This window comes from Lipotes vexillifer, unplaced genomic scaffold (genome assembly GCF_000442215.2).
Source record: "Lipotes vexillifer unplaced genomic scaffold, Lipotes_vexillifer_v1.1 scaffold948, whole genome shotgun sequence".
Classification (NCBI taxonomy): domain Eukaryota; kingdom Metazoa; phylum Chordata; class Mammalia; order Artiodactyla; family Lipotidae; genus Lipotes; species Lipotes vexillifer.
In genome coordinates, this window is record NW_006793764.1 from 1,409,657 (window position 1) to 1,427,798 (window position 18,142).

At 47.4% G+C, this 18,142-nt stretch overlaps 1 protein-coding gene across 1 annotated transcript in view; it reads right to left on the reverse strand.

Annotated features, from left to right (window-relative positions):
• Window positions 1–7,797: 7,797 nt before the first annotated feature.
• The window catches only part of DMRT1 (doublesex and mab-3 related transcription factor 1), a 103,959-nt gene continuing 93,614 nt past the window's right edge, over window positions 7,798–18,142 (reverse strand). Inside the window, exon 5 of the mRNA XM_007466759.1 lies at window positions 7,798–7,970. Within this exon, the coding sequence (XP_007466821.1) occupies window positions 7,798–7,970 (173 nt within the window). The remainder of the gene's footprint in view (window positions 7,971–18,142) is intronic.

Here is an 18,142-nt window from a genome sequence, read left to right on the forward strand (position 1 = left end):
TCGGTTCCCGGAGTGAGCCGAGAGGGTTTTAAGGTGGGGGGAGCCAGGCCCCGCGGCCACTGGCGGGAGGAGTTGGGGGCAGGGCATTGGAATTGGTTCGAGAAATGTTGGCTTTCTTTATTTCCTTTTGCAACATTTTTTTCTTTTGCTGCTGTAGCAGAAAATGGATGATTTTGAAAACCTGCTGGCCCAAGGATGACGACCCATTTTGCAAGCTATTTCAAAGGAAAAAACTGTCCTCTCTCTCTGGTGCAGAGTTTATTTCTCTACCCTCCTCCCCACGTTTTAATTTTAAAAAGTCTCTGTCCTGAAAAGCCGGGAAGCGCTCTTATGGAGGATTTGCTTAAGTACTGGGTCTATAAACTTTCAGAGAGCGGACGCAGGAACCACGCTAGCGCCCCCAAAGTTACCGCATATGATACCCTCCCTGCCCAACGGCATTTGAGCGATTAAACGGAGGTCTCGCGTGCCCCAATTCAAATGCCCACGGACTCAGCAATCTAGTTATGGAAAGGGATGGGGCCACACACACCCCCAGTGTCTTTGGGTAGGGGTGGGGGAGAGCCCTTGCACAAGATGACAGCATAAAACTTCGTTGAAACAGTTATTTGCGTGTTTCTAGTCCCCTAAGAGTACCGATTTGGCCTAAGGCAGACTACCACCACAAATGCACGGAGTCTCTCCCGCAATGCAAGAAAACAAGTAAAAAGCAGGTGGTTACAGCGACGCAGGGTAGCACAATGGCTCAGTGCGAAGCGGGGTAGAATGCAGTCCCGGAGCCGTCTGCCGGCAAGCTCCAGACAGCGCACTCTGAACTCAGCTCTTGGCGAATCGAATGCGAAACCGGGGCGTAGACGAGTTTGCTGCAATGGCCAACCGTTTGGCGGCACAGCTGCCCTTGTCCTCTCAGCTTTTCTCTGCACTGCCCTGGAAGCAAACAAGCAACCCGAAAACGTCCCACTGTGTTTGCTGTGAATTCAAGTAGCACCAGGCGTTCTAGCAGCCAACCCTCCGTTTAGAAGGGTGATTCCGGGAGGGGAGCAGGTTAAAAAGGGAACCTGCTTGTGTGTGTTTCCCTTGAAGCCCTTGACCGGCCCCCACCTCCCCCGTTTCAGACCTGCGGACCTGGTAGGGCGCGATAAGGTAACCCTAGCCCGAGAGGGCTAACCCTGGGAGGCCTGCCTCCAAAGCTGCTTCGGGAACAGACCCCTTAGTCTTGCCCCTAACCCACCGCCTCATGGATCTCTCCTCCCAAGCTTCACGAAGAAAACAAGCCTTAAAAACACTACAACTGTGAGGAACTTCATAAACTCTCCAAACTGGAGGCCTAGGTGACCTGCAGCCCCGCGGGCCAGAGGCCCTGAAGTGGGGAGTTGACAGCCAGTCACTTCACTTAAGGAGAGACTTAGAGGGCCTGGAAAGACACTGAATCTGGGAACTTTCGTGCCGAAATCTCCAGGTCTCTTGGGAATGCGGGGACCACATACTTCTTTCAAAGCCAGATTTCTCCCGATTTTCTCCAAATGGTCAGGGAAACCAGGGAGTATAAGGAACTTGGGAGTAAAGAATTTTTTTCAAGGAAAGCAGCAGAGCTCTGCACCAGGTTTGGGGGATATTTCCACTGCCAAGGCGACCCACTCTCCTCTCTCAGTCACCTAGCCACCCTATCCCTTTGCCACTCAAGCAGTCTTGCATTTTTTGGTCCCAGGGCCCCGTTTCACTCCAGTGCACATTGGGGGCTGAGATCTACATACTCATTTGATATAGCGCAATAATCCTCTTCTCATATTTGATGGGAATGTTTTCCATAACCCAGTATTTGACAACATCTCCCTTTAGGGACAGGTTTGTATTTATGTTGGTAAAATGTCCCCTGCCTCAAAGTCTATTGTAACCCAACACCTGACAACCCAGAGTCCCATTTCTGTTTGCAGAAAGGGTTTATTCAAGCACATAATGGGATCCCAGCAGAAAGCCTTTCAGAACAAGGGGCTATGGTAAACTTCACCACATGAACTCCGTTTCCAGGGCTATTAAGCTTTTAATTGGAAAATAGCAGAGGAAATTTCAAGGTGACTATAACGTGTTAGCAGTTAGTGCGGAGAAGAAAAGCCGGAGCGGGGATGAATGTAGAAAGCATATGGTCCGAATCACATTTAGGAGGAGCAGCCTGCTTCTACTAAGTCCCAGCGGCTTGTACACTTATGGGAAAAATCATCAAAGAAACTGGAAAGGGAGGGGGGAGGATTACAAGTAAGTGTAACCTCACTAGACTGGATCCACTCTCTCGTTCTGCTCTGGGTGGGGTGTGTGTGTCTGTATGTGCACGTGTGTGTTCAAACCACAATTAACTGGATAGAATTGTGATAGGTATTAACAGCGAAAGGGTGAAAGATAGTGTGCATGTGTGGTTCTCTTTCTCTTGACGCACACACAATATATATATGTACGTACGTATAAGTCGGAGTGCAGGTGCCGGTGCTGAGAAACCGAAGATGTCCTGACTGGACGCTCATGACCGCAATCAACACTGAATCAAAAGGACAGTTTCATATTGTCCCGGATGTATAATACATCAGGAAATTTTCTGCTTTGCTGGGTTCTCATGGAGGGGAGGTCAAGGTTCCTATTCTGCTGTTTAAAACGAGACCACGGTGACACTGGAGGCCGGGGCATGCAGAAAGCCCTTTTATTTTACTTATTTTTTAGTTTTTAGAAAGCCCTTTTAAAGCAGGAAAACGAGCTCCCTCTCCCCACGCATGAAATTTTCAGCTCTTACCCTGTCCGTGCCTCTTCGGCATCACTCATTGGCCAGCTTCACATCGAAAGGGGGGAACAAATGTCTAGCGAGGCGCTGGGGCCACCAGGAATCTATTTTTTGGGGTGACAATAATGTCCTCCCACATTTGGGAGAGACTCGTGTGCACCCCCATGACATCCACGAAGCCGCCCTCTGAGGCTCAGGACAGAGGGTAGAGACCTTGCGACCGGGGAGTCACTGAACCTGCGTCTGGCGGCCGGGGGACACAGCTGGTGTGAAGGAACATGCTGGACGGTCACGTCCCCACACCATTTTGGCATCGGGGCGGAGGCTTTTCGGAGCAAACGGGACCTAAAACGGCCTTCAACCCCGGTGGCCCCCTGCAGACGCGGCTGCTCGGTCGTTCATATTCTAGAACTCTCGAAACCAGCAACAGCTCACCCTAGAGGTAGGCACTCCCACGGGTGCAGATTACTCAGACTTAGCCTAGACACAAGGTCGCGCCCGCCCCCATCCTTTGCTGTGGCTGTACGGATGTCGCTTCCGCACTGCAACATCTGAGGGGGCCCCTGAGCGGCGACCTCCGCCCCGCGCTGTCGAAGGGCTGGACTGGGAAATGGCGCCCTCGGAGCGCTCCCACTGGGCCAGGGACGCGGGGCCCGCAAGCGCCCGGGGCTTCCAGGGCCGAGTCGCGCACACCCCGCCGGTCATGGGGGACTGGAGGCGGCGGTCAAATCCGTACCCGGTTTTAGAAGAGGATCGCCTGGGCGGCCTGCAGACCCAGTCTACCTTCGGTGCCAAAGGAAAAGGTAAAACAGGTACCCTCCGAGATGAAATGAGAGCAGCGCTGCCTTTAAAACAGTTTGGTTTTAGAAAGGATCGCCTGGGCGGCCTGCAGACCCAGTCTACCTTCGGTGCCAAAGGAAAAGGTAAAACAGGTACCCTCCGAGATGAAATGAGAGCAGCGCTGCCTTTAAAACAGTTTTAACGTAATCTTTCTCCTGTGACTTTAAAAACCAAAAACGGCCCAGGAAATAATTTCAGGTAATTTAGAGAAACATTCAAGAAACAAAGTTTCTGTTCCCCAAAGTGTTTGCTCTGGGGGCGCTGGTGCAGTTCGCAGGACAAGCCCCCTTTCCGGAACTCTCTTACGCCTCCCCGCTCCCCTGCAGTCCCGGAAAAAAGCTCTGCTGGGGAGAATGTGGGCGGAGGTGAGGACTTCCACGGAAGAAGTCCCTTCTCGATTCAACGGGCTCGGGAATTAAGGCGGGAAACGGCCAGCGCTGCCCACACCCCAGGGAAAGTTGGGTGTGAACTCCTTGTACCGAGACCAGACCGGCAGGACAGTGACGCAGCAACGCCGAGGCGCTGCGCGGGCACTCGAAAGCACCCCACCCGGGGGAGCCAGGCCAAGACTCAGCTCACTACGCCCAAGTCAGAGCCTCCCGGGCGGGGCGACTTCCGGAGCAGTTAGGCCGCGCCCACTCTGCGCCCCCGCCCCCGAAGCCCTGCTCGCCCCGCCCCTTCGCCCAGGACCCTCCCCAGCTGTCCGGGCCGCAGCTTAGAGCCGCTGAAAAGGTTGCGGGCTCTTTTGCGGAGGGTGGGGGAAGGTACTCAACGAACAACTGGCTGACTAAAGGCCGTTCGCGTTTCTTAAGGGGTGGGGGTGGGGGGGAAAGGCGTCTTCTAAAGGCGAGAATCAAGAGTGGCGACTGAGCTTACGGGCGGCCGGTGCGCAGCACAGGTCTCAGGCCTCCTCCGCGTGCTTATGCGCTGAGGGAGAAAGGAGGACGAGGCCCCGTGCAAGTTGCCGGAGCAAACTTCCCAAAGGGGCGGCGGGGGCGCGCAGGCAGGCAGTGGCGGCCCCAACTGGCGGGGCGGACAGGTCCAAGTCCGGGAGCCGAGGAAAACCCCCTGCCTTCCACGGGCTGCCCTCTGTATTTCTTTGTGACACGAAACGCGTTCTGTAAAGCGCTTTTACCACCACTTGGTGCCAAGCGTCAGATGCGGTGCAGTCTGTGTGCACATGAAGCCAGTTCAGCACTGAGGTTACCGTGAAGCGAGGGGCGGGAGCTCGATTTCTACACGTGGGCGAGAGTTTAATTTGCACGAGGTGCCCGGGAGACGGCAGTACCGGCTCCCGCCCCTGCCCCGAATGGCGGTTCCGTGCGTGGGCTCTGGGGGGAAGCGAGTGTCACCAAGAGCGCCCTGGGCCCCGCAGGCGGCTTTCCCCGAGACCCTAGTTACGCAGCGCGGGGTCTGCAGCACACTAGTGGGGTGAAGGGGACACCCGAGTGGGCGCAGGTCCCGGGAGCCGCGTCCGTTGGAAGGGGGGAAAACTCGCCCTCACCCCCAGCCACTGCGGGAGTCGCAGGCGGTCTTGGGGAAAGGCACGCGCTTCGTCTGCCCACAGCTCCACGTCGCGTGGCGGAAGCTTGCCCGGAGTCCGGGAGAAGACCCGGCGAGCCCGCCTCGGTTTCTCGGCGCCCGCAAGAGACGAGCACTGGGCGCCCGACACGCCCACACCTGCACACACCTGTGGTGCGCACTCCACATCGCACACACTGCGGGTGCCGCCCGCAGGGGGACGCGGCCTTGTTACAGGTGTCCGTTCAAAGGCGCAGAGCTGAGAAAATTATAGCCCCCCAAACGCGGGTGTTAACATTCAGCAGAGGAGACTTGCTGTCTGTGCTCTTCCTTGTGTTCAGAATTTTAAGTTCCTTACGCAGTCCGCTTGGGCCTGGCCTGCCCGGCGCTCTGCTCCCTAGCGGTCAAGGATAAGCCTCCAGGAGGGAACCTGAGCGTCGCAGCCACCAGGCGCGGAGGAAGGCCACAGGTTCCTCCTTTACGGGGCCATTCGGCGGAGAAGAGAGAAGCAGCCGAAGCTTCCCTCAACTCCGCCTGGGCCCGTTGAGGTCCTGGGGTCTGTGTCCTCGCGCTGGGAGTAGCCCTTCTTGGGCAGAATCTTCGATGAGTCCCCGCGCGGTGGGCGCCCGAATGCAGAACCAAACTCGGCGTCAGGAGAAGCAGTGGACCCTCGGGGCGTAGGAGGCCCACGAAACCAGCCTGGTTCCCAGGGCTCCGACGGCCCAGAGTGGAGCTCCGGGCCGCAGTAGGAGGCCGGGAGGCGCAGGGCCTTCGAAACTGGAGCCCGGGCTCACCAGGGGCCCAGGCTGGGTGCTCGGTCAGGGCTCTGAGAGCGCATACGCGCGCTTTTCCGGGCTCCGCCTGGCTTTCCAGAAACGCAGGGGCACTGAAGGGAGCTGTGCTGGGAGAAGGCACAGGCACACACGCGCACGCACACACACACACACACACACACACACCCGTTGAAGGGGCGTGCCGAGCTTCTCCATCAAACACACCCGGCAAAATTAGTGTGTTGGGGTCATCTTGGAACAGTAGGAACTGGAAGACTCCTGGATCCGCAGAAGCCAGGATTATTCAAAGAAATAGAGGGGGCCTGGGCAGTGGGCAGCGAGTGCGCAGGTGAGCAAGGAATCGTCATCTCCAAAAAGCCACCATTAACGCCTTGAAGGTGGCGAGTCTGCGGCCCAGTCCTTCCCGGCGCGCCCGGCAGCCTCCGGAGTCGCCGTCACAATACCTACAGCTACAGCCACCCCGAAGGGCACACGGCTGCAGTAGCAGCAGCCTGACAAGTGTGATAAAATGATCTTCCTTAACTAAACTCGTAAAGCACTGGGCAATAAAACTCAATCTTCTGTAAAATCCAATTAAGTCATTATCTGACTGATTGTATCTTTAATTGAAAACAGAAGTGACAGTAAATTTCTGTGATATATCAGGATCAATCGATACCGCTATACGATTCAGCCCCAAGAAGTGATTTATAATGTCAAACCTATATAGGTAACTCCACATTATTCTCTCTAAAACCACTGGTGGATGAAATTAAGAGTAAGTGCATTTAATAAAAAACAAGATGGTCAGGTTATTGATTACAACAGATGGGGGTGAAATCAAATAGATGTTTTCAAAGCACAGAGCGAAGAAAATACAAGTAATTTCTTTTTTCCTGTTTAATACCGCTCATCAAATATACACACAAGAAAATTCAGTCATCAATAACATTTTTATTTCAGGTACCACCGCAACTACACAGAACAATGAATTTTTTTTAGACTAGTTTCATTTCAGGATGGCTTCTGTTACATAAGGAGTACACCACTAGCAATTTTTAACAAAAAATGAACTCAGAAATCTATAGTAACTTTTAAAGATGTACTTATCTTCAAATCAGATTACAACCTAAGGTTACAAAATAATCTAGATTGCATCCATTTTTTTAAATAGAATGTGCATCATAAACTCTTACATTTTTCTAGCAACAACACTCAGGAACTCTGCATTACTAGGGTTACTTTAAATTGTATTATTTTCAAACTACCCTTTAGAAAAGGTAGCAATTCTTAAAGTCATTAATTTTTTCTTCTGACTATTTCAGTCACGTTTTGGATTTGAGGGGATGGGGTCGGGGCTAGGCTTTTCTAACAGCAACACAAACACACACACTATTTCTATTTAACCTTCTGCAGATTTCTAACATAATCACTAACTCTATTCTTTTCTTCTCACTAGCCAGGAACGTGGCTAAATTTATAGTTTAGCACTTTTATTAAAATACTAAAATTCAAAAAAAGATCTGAGGCACCTAAGATTTCATTTTAAAACAAAGTAGTTGACACATTTAGGTGCAAATGTACTGCTTTACTTGAGTGAATTATTGTATTTCTTGAAAACTACATGTAAACCAGTGTCATAAAAAAATGAGGGACACTACTATTTAATATTTAAATCCGTGAGCAAAGCACTTAATTGGTGCAGACGGTAGACAGATAGTAAACTATTCCAAATGTGTTCTAGCCTCTGGGCTAAGCTCTAAGGAGTATAAACCAAACATCTTCTCAACAGTTAAGTTGGCGTGAGTCAAGGCAAAATGTTAACAACAAACCCTGTGTATAAACGGAATAAACCTGCCACTCCAGGTGAACGGCCAAAGGCATCGGGGTGCCGGATTATTCGTCTTCCTCGATGACGGGAGTGACCTCGATGACGGGAGTGACCGCAAAACTGCTGGGCTCCGAGGCAGACTCACATTCGAGCACTCCCTTTGAGCTGTCGTTACTAACAGAAGAACTGGTGGAGAGGGAAACCAAGCCACAGTCTTGACTGCTGGGTGGCGAGAATACTGGGAAGTGGGGAGAGACAGAGAAGAGTGCGTTAAAAGTGTACATTCACCGTGCAATTAGGTTCCAACAAAGAAAAAGGCGCTCTGCGATTTCTATTCGGAGTTGAACGTGTTTTCATAGACACTCATTAAAATCTCCAGTGCTTCTTTAGAATAAAAAATAGTATTTCTGCACAGTATTACTTAATTGAAGAGGCAAGTTAAGTAGCAGAGTTTCAATTTTATGTTCATTAAAAACAAAAAACAGTCTTCTTCCCCCTCTTTGGGGATACTATTTCCATCCTTCACTGAGCCCCACCCCTTTATGTAAACGATGCTAATAGAAAGAGTCTTGTCAAATGATCCATCTGACAAATTACCCCAAGCAAGACCCCACCCATGTATTTCCACCATTTGACAGGTAACCCTAGTTTCTCAGCAGCTAGCAAGTGAAAGCGATAGCTTTTCAACTTTCCTGTTAGTTCTCTTGGATAGAGGGAAACAAACACTTGGGGGAAGGTGTACATACCTTTTAAAAAGCATACATAACTTTTAAAAAGTCAAAAGCATAAATGGGAAGGAAACTTAAAGAAATCCAAAAATTAAAAGAAACTGAATTATACAACACTGAAACAAAAGTCAGGTAAAGGTTTTAACAGCAAACCTATAAACATAAAACTCCACTAGGAATCTGACATTAAATATGAAGGATGCAAAAGTAATAATGTGTTGAACAATTTTTGCAACCTTACAAGCCGCAGTAGATACAAAATTTAAGCAAAAGGGTCTCTGACCTTCTTAACCTTAGCTGAGTTTAGATCCACCCCCAGAACTCCCTTCCTGCCTAGTGTGAATGTAATTAAGGGGAAGCTGCAGTGGTAATTTCTCTCCTCATTAACTTCCTGATTGGTTTCAGCCTCAGGATTCCGCAGGGCAGTAGTTTGTCACCAATTCCAAATGGCCAATCGTTAATACTAATGTTTGTGTAACTAACTGCCAGCATCTGCCACGGCTTCTTGTACAACAATAATGGTGAAAGGGTACATTAGTGCTCCTGTGTTAATTCAGCTTGTGTTCATCAATAGGGAAATCTATGATGTAATTAGCAAAATGCATTGGGAGCTGAGTGCTGAAGTCATTTGTAGAGAACTAAATCATAGTAGAAGCTGTACTGGGTCCTGATGTGTTTGCCATCAATACTTATTATGTTTGGAATTTAATAAGGTATATTACCATGCTGAAAAGAGACCTTTTTACAACAGAACACTATTTACGCTTGTTATGGGTTTCGAGGTTTGCTGCAGCTAGTGGAACCACACAGAAATAAAAGAACAGAGCTGGGATTTAAGAAGCGGATCTTTAACCACTCCACTAGATCAAATTATCTGAGAAAGCCCCGTTCTTCTAATGTGACATATGGACAGACAGACAGACAGATGGACAGTTTGGGATAGCTACCTCAATATCCAGTTAGGAAAGGAATGTTCTGAAAGCTCAGTAAGTTAAAAAATTTGAAAAACAGTGTAGGTAATTTCCTGACAGGCAATTTACTTTTTTTTTTTTTTTTTTTTGCGGTCCGCGGGCCTCCCTGCTCTGGCCTCTCCCGTTGCGGAGCACAGGCTCAGGACGCGCAGGCCCAATGGCCATGGCTCACGGGACCAGCCGCTCCGCGGCACGTGGGATCTTCCCGGAGCAGGGCACGAACCCGTGTCCCCTGCATCGGCAGGCGGACTCCCAACCACTGCGCCCCCAGGGAAGCCCACAATTTACTTTTGATATTGGTAGTATGTGTTTAGATTTACTAAGTTAAACAAGAAGAGTACTAATTGGAAACTAGGAACCCTGAAGCTTTCATTTTCTCACTGTTTATTAAGGCTTCTTACTAAATTTGAGTTGTTATATGGATTTAAATTTCCCTGCAAATCCAAGATAATGTATGAATTGTGTTACATGCCCAAGGATGTTGTATCTACACAGAGAGCAGACTTTGCTCTGACATTTTGTGACTATACAAGGATCTGGAGAGCCAACTAAGGGCCAACCAGAGTCTGTGAGTTAATCTGCCCACCCTCATCCCCATCTCAAGCCAGTGACAGAAGCTTCTCTGTACAGAAGAGATGGAGAAGGGAGTGAACATTTACTGACTACTTCTTGTATGTCACCTACTTTAATGAGTATGTAAATTTAAGCCTCAAACCATTCACTGAGAGAATTGTTCTCCTGTTTTACAAAGGAGGCCCTGTGGAAGCTGCCAAGGGCAGTGCAACATTGGTCAGCCCCACCTCCTGGCTTGTTCTCACCCCTGCACCATCCCCACCCTCAGGTGTCACATTTAGTCACTGGCCACTGAACCGCCCTAGTCTCTGTGTTAGTTTGAGGAGGTAAAATAACTGACCCTTGTCAACTTAATGCAGAGGCTATAAAGGAATAGGCAAGCGTTCTCCAGACATGTTCTGAGCTTCTGCCTACAGTTAAAAGCTGACCTAGGGATGCTCCCACCCCAGCCACAAACACCCTGCCTCCCCCATTTGGCCCGACTTGTGACTGAAAAAGGAAGGGGCGGGAATTCTGCAAACACCAGTCAGAATGGCCATCATCAAAAAATCTAGAAACAATAAATGCCGGAGAGGGTGTGGAGAAAAGGGAACACTCTTGCACTGCTGGTGGGAATGTGAATTGGTTCAGTCACTATGGAGAACAGTATGGAGGTTCCTTAAAAAACTACAAATAGAACTACCATATGGCCCAGCAATCCCACTACTAGGTATATACCCTGAGGAAACCAGAATTCAGAAAGAGTCATGTACCAAAATGTTCATTGCAGCTCTATTTACAATAGCCTGGAGATGGAAACAACCTAAGTGCCCATCGTCGGATGAATGGATAAAGAAGATGTGGCACATATATACAATGGAATATTACTCAGCCATAAAAAGAAACGAAATTGAGCTATTTGTAATGAGGTGGATAGATCTAGAGTCTGTCATACAGAGTGAAGTAAGTCAGAAAGAGAAAGACAAATACCGTATGCTAACACATATATATGGAATTTAAGAAAAAAAAAATGTTATGAAGAACCTAGGGGTAAAACAGGAATAAAGACACAGACCTACTGGAGAACAGACTTGAGGATATGGGGAGGGGGAAGGGTGAGGTGTGTTAGGGCGAGAGAGAGACATGGACATATATATACTAACAAACGTAAGGTAGATAGCCAGTGGGAAGCAGCCGCATGGCACAGGGAAACCGGCTCCTGGAGGGGGGGGATAGGGAGGGTGGGAGGGAGGGAGACAAAGAGGGAAGAGATATGGGAACATATGTATATGTATAACTGATTCACTCTGTTATAAAGCAGAAACTAACACACCATTGTAAAGCAATTATACCCCAATAAAGATGTTAAAAAAAAAAAAAAGAAAGGACTTGGGGAGAGCCCCCCTTTTGCTCTCACTTGCCTTGTGGATACTTTCTTGGAAAATATTCCTCTGACCTGAGGGTGTGAAGATGTGCAGAGTGTGTCACCTGCATAGACTAGGGAGGCTCCAAGCATACTTAATGCATGACTGCACTCCAGAGAAGATCCAAATAAATGAACTCAACCTGTTTTGCAAAATACCTGTATTTTTTAAAGCTTTTCTCCACTCAAAATTTAAATCCATGTTCATTTCACTTTTGTTGAAGGCTTAGCATTGTCTCTGAATGTTGAAGTTAGGGACAGTATCTATTTAACTCATTTTGTGTAGCAACTCATAAAAGTAGTTCCAAGTGCATCAAAGATTTAGTGTTTATCTTAGTGACTAATGTCCAAAATTTATTTTACTATCATCCTTAAAGATGAAGGTACCCTCTTCATTTAAATGCAGCTTCATTAAACTTTACTGGGGGGAAGAATAACAACCGATCATTTTAAATCACTTTATACCAATTAAAAATTAAAAAGCCAAAATTCTCTTTTTTTGCGTGTTGATTCTAATGAGCCCTGCAGAAGGGCTAATTCAACTCAAAAGGTTCCTCTTCATTATTTTGTAAAAATGCTAATGCCTACTGTCCACGGGATTGTGGGGAAAGATACGCTGTTGGTAGCACTAGAAATTGGTTCAATCTTTCTGGACAGCAGCCTAGTGACATGTAATAAGAACCGTAAAACTGTTCATACCCTCTGACCTGGTAATTCCACTCTGGGGAATAAACCCAAAGAAAGAAAGAATAATTGGCCGGGCGATGCTCAACACACCACTATTTGCATGAGTGAAGACATGAGTGCTTTGCTCCAGCGCTGCGGGGTGGGGTTTGGGGACGGGGGACAGGAAGCTTTCACAGGCAACAGACAATTCAGGATTATGCTACCCTGTAATCATCACTAGGCTCCCAGCATTTACAGAAATGGAAGAAATGACTTCTGGAGACCGAAGTAGAGATTTAAAAGCAAGAAAATGAAAAAAAAAAAAGGAAAAAGTGCCCATCTGATCTTTTTTCTTGTTACAATGAAAGGTGGGTAAACCTCTGAGGCTGACCCTGGTTTGAACCAGCAAACCCTGTATCTGTTTTCTCTCTACTAGCCTATTTGTCTACAGCAGCTAAATGGTCTTTCTTTTTTTATTATTTTAAAACAAACAAAAAAACCTTACACATAATCACTCTTACCAATGCTGAGGGGAAAAAAAGATGATTTCAGTGATGCCATCTAACCACCAATATTCTTTTTGGAAAATATTATAGACCGCCCCCCCCCCCCCCAAAACCCACCTCTCTAAAAAACAAAACAAAACCCAATCTAACTGCTAAATCTTTTGACACTGCAAAGACCCCTGACTTTTAACTTGAATGATCTGTTGGGAGTCAGTGGACCGGAACGAACAATTCTCTTCCAGTGATGTGAGAAACAGGATATTCGTGCTTGAGAAAAAAATTGTTCTTCCTCTAGATGTTAAACACTATTAAGCTCCCACTAAGAAACCATTTAAAAAATAAAAAATGCAAGTGGCATTCTTCAACTGTTAGCAACTCTTCACCTAGACACTGACAGGTCTCTTTGGTTTCCTCGAGTTTGCAAGCCTAAGAGTCTGATGAAAAGCTGATGAAAATGTCTTAAACAATGAATTCTTCCACTTCATGATAACCATAGTGTTTGGAAATAAAATCATGTCCAATCAATACCACTTAGCAGATATTTGATGTTTCACAATAGGACTCTCTTCCAGAGTAGAAGTGCTACCCTTCTCACTAACATTTAAAATAACTAGGATTATCTTAGCTGTCCAAAGCTTGGCAGGTTCAGCTTGTACTTTCAAACAGCATTAATTCTTGGCACTCAGAAGAAGGGATAAAAGGTAAAGATATGAATGGAGATCTTTATTCCACCTGATCTATCAAGGATTAGCTCATTCTTTTCTAGTCCATGCCTGCACGCTAGTGAAGAGGAAGGCTAAGCTGTAACTGATGTAATTAGAAACCACAAGCTGAGAATAAAATAGCCCTTTATTAATCGCCCCCATTTACTATAAATTTACCAAAAATATAATAATCTTTGAAACAATTAAATGTGTTTTTTTCCACCTGTGTGTAATCAAAAGCGTAGTGGCTAGAGAGAGAGTCTGGTTAGGGTTACGCTTTCCCTGAAAACATTACCTTAATTGCCAGTCTAAAATCTAACAGCAGTTTTGAGAGGGGCCAGCTCAGCCCTGTGCACAGTGTAGGGAGAAGTGGCCAAGCCATCATAAAGGAGAGTTCCTGTGGATGGAAAGAGGCGTGTGATCGGTGCTTCCTCCTTGATCCTGCTGCCACAGCCTTGGAAAGCTCTAGGAAAAGCCATCTTACAGACAAGGTGAACTGATAACAGAAAGCACATATTTAACCACTATCAACACTGCCTCATTCTCTCTAAATTTCATGTGTAACACGGATACAACACAAGATAACACTAGAACTTCTTAATTTTCAAAACAAACAGCAGCCTATCAAGCTTCCTTTGGCAGCCCCTGGGAGAGAGTGTGAGGACCGGGGCTCACAGGCTGGCCCTGCTGGAACTGCAGACTGCTACCCTTCTGAACGAGGGGATAACGCACCCCACCTACCACCTTACCACCTACGGAGTTCAACGGACACAAGAAGGGAAGAATGCACACAAAAAGGGAAAAGAGAAGGGACCCCGTTCAGCCTTCCACCTCACCTGGGACGCGGGCAGGATTACCTCGGGTGCAGGCATTCCTCCTCTTCCCCCCACCCCCACCCTCCACGACAGATTCTTCTGGACCACGGCAGGGCAACTGCTGGGATCCCACACTCCTTGTTTATTCCATGGGGGACGGGGGCGATCACCAAAACTACTCAAGTCTCAAAGCAAGCACGTGATTAAGTGATGTGCCTGTGACAGCGGCCCTACCCTGGCAGGGACTCACACCCTGAGCATGTGGTCAATCCTCACCTCCCCAGAACCCTCTTGTCCACTGGCAGTGGTAATGCTCCTGGGTGCTCCCTCACGCCCAAAGTGGCGCCGTGAGCCGTGGAGCCTTTTCTCACTGTTATTTCTTCTTGCACTCCTTCTGAAATGAGCAAGTGCGTATGTGACGGGTAATTCATTATGACTGGCTCAGCTGACGTGTGTCATCCATGAAGGCAGCACTGGATGATACACACAATCCACAGATTCAAAGATCCTCTAATTCACTGTGTTTTAACCAAAATATACTCAGTATCAAAACCTAAACATAGTGTGGCCTTTTCTTCGCTTTCATGACAACATTCTGAGATAAATCCTCATACTGACTAATTCTGCTCTATTTTCCTCATCACTGAAATAACCACAATACCGACCTTGAAGAAATTCCCTAAACTACCTGGGCAATGAACTTAAACACCAGTTTCCTCATCTGTAAAATGAGGCTAACAACAGGTCACTGTGATCATCACTGAGTACACAGTAGTTTCCTTACTTCCTTTGTCTTCAATTTCAGTGTCTTCACGTTAGAAGATCCTTGCCTTTGAAGGTGCCAGAATCCAATCAGTATTTAGTACAAGATCTGTTCCCTCCAGGCCACACACAATGTGCCCTGAGAGAGCCAGGAACCAGGGATACATACTTTATTTCGCTTGGGGCCTACATGACAGCCAGAGTGTCAAATCCAGGAGGCAAACGACCTGGTCCTCATTTGGACAACAGGTCCCTCGTTACATAAGCTCTGGCTTTTTCATTTTTTGAGAAGGGGTGTCCAATCAAAATGAAGCAGCAGAATACCTCTGGACATACCAGACCAAAAATAGTGTTGTTATCCAGTGATCAAGCCAACCATTCCTTCAGGCAGCAGTATTTGAAAGCAGGAAGAATCTTCCTTTTGAGCCTAAGTTTGTCCTACAAGTTGAAAACTCTGGGAAGTACTAGGTACAGGCTTCAATGTCCCCAAAGAAATAGGGGTCTCATTGTTCCTAATCTACAACTATTGGGTACCTGGAGCCCTGATGGGATGAGGCCTGCTGGGGTACCAGAAGCTGACCTTCAGTTACAAGGTGACAAAGCAGGGCTAGGGCGAGATGTATGGGTGTTGCCAGAAGACGCACTCTTACTATCCGAAGACCTTGGGCAAGTGCCTTACCCTCTCCATGCCTCTATCTCCTCAGCTGTACAATGGGGACACAGTACAGCACTTAGGATGGTTCCACACAGAGCTTTGGGGCCCCATTAAGCCTGACGCATCTGAAAAGCCCACACTACCATTGTACACAGCTGTACCATTTGGTCACCCACATGTGTGTCCCACAGACGCAGCACCTCAGCACTGGATGTGGTCCGAATTGAGCTCTATTCCTAGCATCACTCCCCTCAGCTGCCCCCATTTATACCCATCCTGCCCTGCTTAGTCTTTCTTGAGTGCTTGTCATCTCTGGTCCAGCTTCTCCTCTCTGAAGAGGCAGACCATTTTCCCACCACATATGTGTACTGACAAGGGCAGGAAGGCTGAGGGGCTCCTGCTCCCGGGCCCAGCTCCCAACAGCGGCCACCTGAGGACAAGTGTGGAAAGACCATGAGCTCTGCCGTCAGACATGGCACCTCAGTAAACACCTCTGAGCATCCATTTCTTTCACTGTAAAAGGAGGTAATAATGATGCATTTCATAAAGTTGCTCCGAGGATAGAAGAGATGATAAATGACAAAATCATTTGTAAACGTAAAGACTCCTATCCCCTGGCCTGAGTCTGTGCACTTCCCTAAGGAAGGAGTGTGATTTAGTCTCTGTCCTCCACTGCCTAAGACAGGACCAAGAAATCAGTAAGACTTTTATTAAACACTGGTTGGGAAAGAAAAAAAAAAAGATTTAGTGTCAACACAGCTCAAACTTCCCTGAATGTTTTCAGACAAGTTTCAATTTCAATGTTCAGAGAAAGGTGACTTTTACTTTATTCATCCTTCTTTACACACCAGAAGGCTAAAAGTAAAGATGAATTCCTAACTGAAACCCAAGCCTGTTATATTGTGTTTTCTCCTGGGACTTCAGGTACACATAACATTACCTGAGGCCGGGCCAAAGGGGAAGGGACTTGGCTGAACCAGCAGAGCAAGGGGAACCTCCTCGAGAAAGAAACAGAAAGTCTATTAGATAAAACACTAACACTTGGTAAACTGAAATTTGGCCAAGAACATCTACTGTACACTACCTAGCACAGTGCAGTGTACCCAGCAGGTGCTTAATAATGGATAGGGGAGTGAGAAAGCCCATGGAATGTGGTCTTCACAAGACATGCTGCTACCACAAAACAGGACTAACCCATACACTGGCAAAGAGAGTCTCAAGTCTAAAACCAGTTTTGAGGATTTTAAAGTGCAAAGGCTTTGTCTAATTTTGTCTGTGTTTATTGGAAGGACTCTGGGCACCGACACAAGGAGAAAAGCCGCATCAAACACACCCTGAGGCGTGACCTCAGCCAGAGAGCCTGGCTCTGGATGAGCCCGCAGGACCACGTTCCTTGGGGACTCTGCAACGCAAACCACATATGGTACCACGGCTGGGTGGTCACAGGTACAACTGCATTTGAAAACAGAGTTTAAACAGGTGTGTGATCATCTCAGAAAGCAAGGCAGACCAGGCTAACAAGACGCTCCACAATTCACCTCTGGAAGAGAGTTCCCATTTGATTCTGGGAAAGCGGTTTTCTCAGATACAAAAGAAATCAAACCCGCAAAGCAGGCCGCGGCATTCGCCAGCCTAGAAACTGGGTTGGCTCTGTCCAGATATTTTGCAACAAGAGACATTTTTAAAGTAGCTTTGCTGAGAGTTTCCTTCACACTGAGAAGAAAGAATCACAGATGCTTCAACCTTAAAGGGTAATGTGTGATGAAAATCTCCACCTTCATGGGACTCTAGTTAAGACTAAGAAAAAAGATTAAAGTTTTGGAGTCAACACCACTGCCAGGAGAGCCAGGCATGAGGAGAGGGAATGCAACTGCTTTCTCACCTGGGGCCCGAAATCAGCTCGGTTTCCGGTTAATCCACCAGCCTGCAGTCAGCCTTTCACTGTGGAATTACATCATCTCTGATAAAACATGCTGCTTAACAAAATATGTAAGATGTGCAGCTTCAGCCGTATGGCTTTGGGGAGCTCTTTCATGGAAGCAACCTAAGTGTCCATCGACAGATGTATGGATAAAGATGTGGCACATACATACAATGGAATATTACTCAGCCATAAAAAGAAACGAAATTGAGTTACAAAAAGAAACTGAGTTACTGGTAGTGAGGTGGATGGACCTAGAGTCTGTCATACAGAGTGAAGTAAGTCAGAAAGAGAAAGACAAATACCATACCGTAACACATATATATGGAATCTAAAAAAAAAAATGGTCATGAAGAACCTAGGGGCAGGATGGCAATAAAGACGCAGACCTACTAGAGCATGGACTTGAGGATATGGGGAGGGGGAAGGGTAAGCTGTGACAAAGTGAGAGAGTGGCGTGGACATATATACACTACCAAACGTAAAATAGATAGCTAGTGGGAAGCAGCCGCATAGCACAGGGAGATCAGCTCGGTGCTTTGTGACCACCTAGAGGGGTGGGATAGGGAGCGTGGGAGGGAGGGAGACGCAAGAGGGAAGAGATATGGGGACATATGTATATGTATAACTGATTCACTTTGTTATAAAGCAGAAACTAACACACCACTGTAAAGCAATTATACTCCAATAAAGATGTTAAAAAAAAA